This window comes from Populus euphratica, unplaced genomic scaffold (assembly GCF_000495115.2).
Source record: "Populus euphratica unplaced genomic scaffold, PopEup_1.0 scaffold151.1, whole genome shotgun sequence".
Classification (NCBI taxonomy): domain Eukaryota; kingdom Viridiplantae; phylum Streptophyta; class Magnoliopsida; order Malpighiales; family Salicaceae; genus Populus; species Populus euphratica.
In genome coordinates this window covers 449,887-456,579 of record NW_011500039.1, presented here as the reverse complement: position 1 = coordinate 456,579, position 6,693 = coordinate 449,887, and the positions used below count along the sequence as shown (strand labels likewise).

Genomic DNA, 6,693 nt, shown 5'->3' with positions numbered 1-6,693 from the left:
TGTGTGTGTGTGTTGGTGAGATACTCTCATTTCCTTGGTTCTATAAAGAACTGAAAAATAACTTATCGAGAAACAACTGACTTTGTGGCATTATCCTTATACTTTTCGTTCGCGAATCAATATTTGTTAGGTAAGGGTTTTCATTTCCAATAGTGTTGGTGCTTAGATACAAGTTATCTTTATGTCACACTCTTATCAAACCTCATTTACTTTCCAGGACTTGGTGTATTTACATATAGGTGAGGTTTGCATCATTTGGTATTAGTGCTTGGCTCCATTAATCAGGTTATATCCTTTTGAAATCTTTGTTTCTTATTATTTTCACAAAAACACCTTAGTGTCCAATTTCTTCTTCTTCTTAAATTTATGACATATAAAAAAATTATTATTTCATTTTTTTATTGTCCAAAATATATCAGTAGCATAAAAAAAAAGGAAAGAAAAGACTAATTGTTCAAAAAGACATTTGTTGGGTTCTACCGTAAAAAACTAAACAAGGGAAAATTGGATCAAATCAATTTGAAATTAGCTCAAATTTGATTCTCTAATTATTGGGGTCCTAATCACACTATATTAATTTTAGGGTCAATTGGATATCTTTTTCTTTTGTTTTCAATTTCGGGTCTAATCAGATCTAATTCATAATGTTTTTGTATTAGTATATCAAACCTTATCGTAAATTACTCAAACTTTATATTCTGTCTTTTGGGTTAAAATCGCACTATATTTTAAATTTTAGCTCAATTGGACATCATTTATTTTAGGTTTCATATTCATACTTAACTTGTCGTAAACGAGTCTGTTTTGCGTCAACTTTTAAAATTCACTTTCTTTCTATTGCTTTCACTTCTTGCAATATATTTTTAACATATCTACCATATTTAGGTGTTGTTTCATCATTTTTCATATTTCATTTATGTTTTTATTCGAGTTTTCAATTTTGTTCATATTTCAAATAGATTCACTTGCTACTTGCGAGACTATCATCGCAGTTTTATTTTGCTTGGTTTTTGGTTTTGATTGCTTCTTGAGTCAAATATACATATTTGGATTGCACTACTAAGTTGGTTCTATTTGGTGTTGGTTTTAGTTCCGCAAGAACTACAAGAATGTGAGACGAGAAGTGTGAGCGTGTGAGGATATTAAAAGTGTTTGAGCGAAACACGAGCGACGTGAGTATATTTTTTTACCACTAACCAATTTTTACAGGTATTATCTTGTCAAATCAAAATAACACACCACCTCTTCCCAAGGGAGATCTTAAGTTTCAAATGTAAGCCATGACACAAATGATGGAGAGGATCAATTTTGTGATGGGAAACGTGTGTGACAAACTTGATAGGGTGGAGAGATATAGTAATGAGGGTAGTATAAACAGCCAAGACATGAAGAAGGTTGGGGCTGAATTGAAAGCAAATAGTGGCAATAGGGTCGAAAGGCCAAGGTGAGTTGATAAGAGGAGATCCAATATGAGTAATGAAGAGAAATGAAGGTTATGAGTTTCAAATATTTATGCTTAAAATGCTTTTATTATGTTAGGTAAAGAGCACGAGGTTGAATGACTTATAAAGGTTTATAAAGAAACAAATAAAGAATGTGAAAAGTGAAGAACTTTAATTCAGCGTTAAAGGGATAACAAACGAAAGAGGATAGAATGGTTATCATTAAAAGATTTACACGTAAGTAAATGGGAAGACATTCTTATTTGAAATTATTATCGGCATCTACATTCATATAATATTGTTACAGGCAGTTGTGTGAAAGAAAAGAACTCAAATGAATGAAATAAAAGGCTAAGGAATTGTCCATCAAACATGTTGGTGATTCGAGGAAATGATACAATTAAAATAAGGTGAGATTCAGATTTTGACATAAAATTTTCTATTGTCCAGTTTTACGCTATTAAGCATAACTCTAAAATCAACTGTTAGATCGAGTTGAAATTTGACATGAAGATTCCAGAGATATTGGTCTATATTGGGGTAAAGTTTCAAATGAATTGGAGTTCAGGAAGAATATGCAATATATTTCAGAATAGACTATATGAATTTTGTTATTTATTTCCTTTTAACTTCTGGACTTTTTATTTGGCTAGAATTCTTTTTCTCCAAGGATGTGACAGCTTGTTTTGAGAATCTCCTAGTTCTACATGGATCTTTAATGGGATGTAGTATAGTTTTTAAGTGTAGCAAGGATTCATAAATGTTTAAGAATTATTTTCTTATAAGGATTCTTTATTCATCCCAACTACAACAAGAAAAGAAGACTTCATAATTAATTTTACCTTCAATTAGATTTTCTAGTTTATTTGAAACTTTTTAAAGGTGACAAATTAAAAGGGTTGAAATTGATTTTTTTTAATTTTATAGATTATTTAAAATAATTAAAGAAAAAAAACCCAGAAGTGAAAAAAAAAAATTAATGAAGAGGCTGTTCTGAACGGATATTCATAGGCTGATGTCTTGTATAGCAATATATGTCAACTAAACCAGTGTATCTGTGCCATCATCCGTGACTTTGTTTTCTTCTTCCTCAACGAACGGATGAAGATTTCCATTTGGATAATAGTGTTGGATCACCAAAACGGATGCTGTATTGGAGAAGTTGGAGGATGCCAAAATGCTTCCAACAGGACCCAGTTCTGGAGTGTCGGTTGAGATCAACAGAGGAGCTATGGGTGGCATTCTTCCTACCATGAAGAGATTGCTCTTGCTCATTGATTTCAATGCTGCAACAACGTCTGCCTTACTCTCTACCACTCTTTCCTCATGTGTCACTGAATCTTGCAGCTGTTTGGCAGCATGCTGGACGAATTCAGAGAAGAAGATCTCGCTATCAGCCTGGCTGTTAGAATTTTTGTCATTCTCAACCCTGTTCACATTGGTATCGTGGCCTTCTAATGTCAATAGCGTCTTCCCTGATGCGGGCACAAACTTAAGGACCGTAAGCATGATTCCAGGGTGCTCCGCCATTCTCATCCCGTAGGCTAGAGCTTCCATGTCGTCACTACCTCCAAAGAAAGGGACTACAATCTTGGAGGACACATCACTGGCCGAGACTTGGGTGGTGCCTCCGAAGCCACGGTCAATGAGAATACCAACAGAACATGGAGAATGACGGAGGACGCGCTGGTTTACCTCCTGCAGCGAATGCCCCAAAGACTCCAAGCTTCCGTCCACTCTCTGGTGCTTGTGGAATGGGAGGAGAATCATGGCAGCACGCTTTTGGTGTGCGCTGGTGCAGATGTCCTCGTAGATAGTGTTGAGAGCAGAGATGGCAGTCATGGGACGGATGGTGACACTGCTGAGTTGCTGATAAGCTTCAAAAGCAATCACCATTTGATCTCTATCATCACGTTTCTTGTTCCAAAAAGGGAGTCCATTTTTGCGGGCTTTATGAACCATTGAAATTGCAGATGATCGCTCTGAAAGTTCCATGAGGTGCATGGCATACACGCAGAGGCGTCCTCGCTGCCGTGTTCCTCGGGAACACTCCACAAGGTTGATCATAGTAGGAATATTGCGGCTGCTATGGAAGCAGGCCAGCAGTCGAAGCTCTGTGTCAAGATCCTTGCGTTTGACAGTACGGTTCTTGTAAGGCGCTCCCTTTCTAGCAGGCTTATACACGGCCATCACGATTGGCGTAGTGATGAAGGTGGTGAACAGCGCCATTAAAACTAAAACGGCAAAAGTCTGATCATTGAGCACCTGCATAAGACACAAGCGCTACGAATTCTGAGTGATGCTGCCTAGAGCTAGCTAGCTAGCTAGCTAAGCAATGAACATGAGTACTTGCCTTGCGATCCTTGCCGATATTGAGGACAATGAGCTCCACCAAGCCTTTGGTGTTCATTAGGAATCCAAGAGCCGCAGCTTCTCTAAAGGGCACCTTAAAAAACATCCTTGACACAATCAATGTCCCAATTATCTTACCGAAACAAGCCGTGGCAATTACGAGCACAAGCAAGCCCCAAGATTGTGCTCCACTTATGGTTGCAACGTTGGTCTTGAGCCCGCTGGATGCGAAATAGAGTGGCAGAAAGAGCCCCGCCACAAGATCCTCTATCTTCTCTATAAGAACCCGAAGCTTGAGTTCCGCCAAAAAACGGGCCAGGACTGGGAAAGCGGTGATGGAGAGAGAGACGCCCATGAAGACAAGGAAAGGGGCGTGAGCGCTTCCTTTGGATATGGTGGAACGAAGAACAAATGAGGTGCCGATTCCTAAAAGGAAAGGAAGGGTGATGCCAGCGCCGGCTATTGCCAAGGACTTCTTTCCAGTGCGACGAATGGATCGAATGTCAAGCTCTAAACCCACCAAAAACAAGAAGAAAAGGAGACCGATGTTGGCGACCGTGTCCAGGACAGTCATGCTCTTGGGTGGGAACACCGTGTGAAGAAATCTCTCGCTTCTTCCCAAAGCAGATGGTCCAAGCAGTATTCCTCCCTGCAAAAATTTCTCAACTCCTTTTATCGAAGAACAAAGTCGTTGATATATGAAAGACAAGATCACGTGCACGATGATGATGGTATTCAAGAGCAGAAACTTACAATGATCTCAGCAATGACTCTGGGTTGCCTGAGGGGTTTGTGAAGGAATGCAAGGGTCCTTGTAAAAGCGACGACCAAACATATCTGAAGGATCAACAAAGGAAGCGCATAATCTAATGGATTCTCATGCTGAAACGCTCCATTTGACGTTGCCTTCATAGGCTTTGGCAATGCAGCTGTTACATTAATTGTGTTGGTGGCCATATTCTCACACGAACTCCGGACAAAAACCGGCCCCCCAAAAATTTCCCAAGTCTAGAATGGATTCCAGAAGCATACAGAGCTCAAAATATTATGAATAGGTTGTATTGTTGTTCTTCGTATTATTATTTTCGAAATGCTGGAAAAAAATGATGTGGGGTGAGGTTAGTACTGGATAAAAGAAAAATTGATAAGAACACATCAAGAATCAAATTGCTACATGCGAACTTGCTTTGAATATTGGCATACATGCATCCTTCCAGTGATATTGTATGGTTTGGTTACCCGTATTAAATTAAGATTTGGACCCTCTTCTAAATCAAATTATTTATTCCTAATTTCTTTTAAAAAAAAATATCAATCTCAATATTTGATTTTTTAATAAATAAATAAATAACAACAACTAAAAAATTATAATTTTCCTTAAAAATCCGCCTGCATCCATTCTAATATCAACATCAAGCATTTTTAACACTCATAGTAACCTTGCAATCTTCGGTCTCTATAATACTATTTTTATTTAACGATAAGAAGTATATTTAGATTAGCTTGCATCTTAATTAAAATTAATTTTCTAAAATGATTTTAAAAACCTTTTTATATATTCAAACAAATGTACTCTAATTTGAAACAAATTAGAGTTTTGATCCTTTTTCACTTGCTTTTGTCGGTAATCAGTATATATATATATATATATATATATATATATAGAGAGAGAGAGAGAGAGAGAGAGAGAGAGAAACCTTTAGGATAGTGGAATGAACTTGTGGGGATTGGCGAAATTAATTGGTTTCATTTTCTATCCAAAAAAAAACAAATGGAATAAAGATTTGGAAGCCTTAATTATATATCTTAATGAATAAAAAGCATATAAAAACAAAAGTGCAAAGCATTATCTTGTGTTATAAAACAATAACACAAAAGAGAATTTTGTTCTTAAAGCTTCTCATTAGATTATTTTCTTAATTTGTTTTCTTCTTTGATTTCTTACCAATCATAATCAATTATTTCTTACTAACATAAATGGAAGTCCAAAAATATGATATGTAGGGCCTTTAGATTTTTTATTGGTAAATTATTTTCTTTGAAAACTGAGATTTTTTTATGTGGATGATCTTGATTTCTTACTAATCATAATTATATTTTTTGAAAAGCATAATAAATTATGTTTTCATGATTTTTTTCCTTCGATTACTTGGAAGCATACTAAATTAATTTGATTTTATACTGATCATAATAAATTATTTCTTACTAATATAGATGGAAGTTTAAGAATATGATTAATATTTATTAGGTCTATAGAATTCTCTTTTTTCGGTAAATTATTTTTTTTGGAAACTGGAATTTTTTATGTGGGTAATCTTTGATTTCATATTAATCATAATTACATTATTTGAAAAGCATAATAAATTAATTTATATTCAATGCTTTTTAAAAAAAAAATTATGTTCGATTATTTGGAAGCATAATAAATTATTTTGATTTCATATTAATCATAATTACATTATTTGAAAAGCATAATAAATTAATTTATATTCAATGCTTTTTAAAAAAAAAATTATGTTCGATTATTTGGAAGCATAATAAATTATTTTGATTTCATATTAATCATAATTACATTATTTGAAAAGCATAATAAATTAATTTATATTCAATGCTTTTTTAAAAAAAATATCTTCGATTATTTGGAAGCATAATAAATTATTTTGATTTCTTACTAATCATAATAAATTATTTATTACTAATACAGATGGAAGTTTAAGAATATGATCTATAGGGCCTATAAAAAAAAAATTCGGTAAATTATTTTCTATGAAAACTGGGATTTTTTTATGTGAGTGATAAGTTTAAAAGTCATAAGAAGTTTCTAATCCATGATTTTCTTTTCTTTTCTTTTATTCTTTTATTATTAGGAAGAATAATAAATTATTTTGATTTATTACTA

General features: G+C 34.3%; 1 protein-coding gene across 1 annotated transcript; it reads right to left on the bottom strand.

Moving 5' to 3' along the window:
• Positions 1–2,404: 2,404 nt before the first annotated feature.
• On the bottom strand, positions 2,405–4,752 carry LOC105107210 (cation/H(+) antiporter 19-like). Its single transcript, XM_011001052.1, has 3 exons — positions 4,548–4,752; positions 3,796–4,443; positions 2,405–3,707 (listed from the first exon to the last, which is right to left on the bottom strand). Exons 1-3 carry the CDS (start codon positions 4,749–4,751, stop codon positions 2,484–2,486), a joined length of 2,076 nt encoding a protein of 691 aa, XP_010999354.1. The 5' UTR covers position 4,752; the 3' UTR covers positions 2,405–2,483.
• Between the last annotated feature and the right edge of the window lie 1,941 nt (positions 4,753–6,693).

Excerpts from the sequence above, each read along its gene's own strand:
- LOC105107210 (XM_011001052.1), bottom strand. The coding sequence starts at position 4,751 with ATGGCCACCAACACAATTAATGTAACAGCTGCATTGCCAAAGCCTATG. Across the intron at positions 4,444-4,547 it reads GAGTCATTGCTGAGATCATT|GGAGGAATACTGCTTGGACC; the intron begins GTAAGTTTCTGC and ends AAATTTTTGCAG. Across the intron at positions 3,708-3,795 it reads ATATCGGCAAGGATCGCAAG|GTGCTCAATGATCAGACTTT; the intron begins GCAAGTACTCAT and ends TGTCTTATGCAG.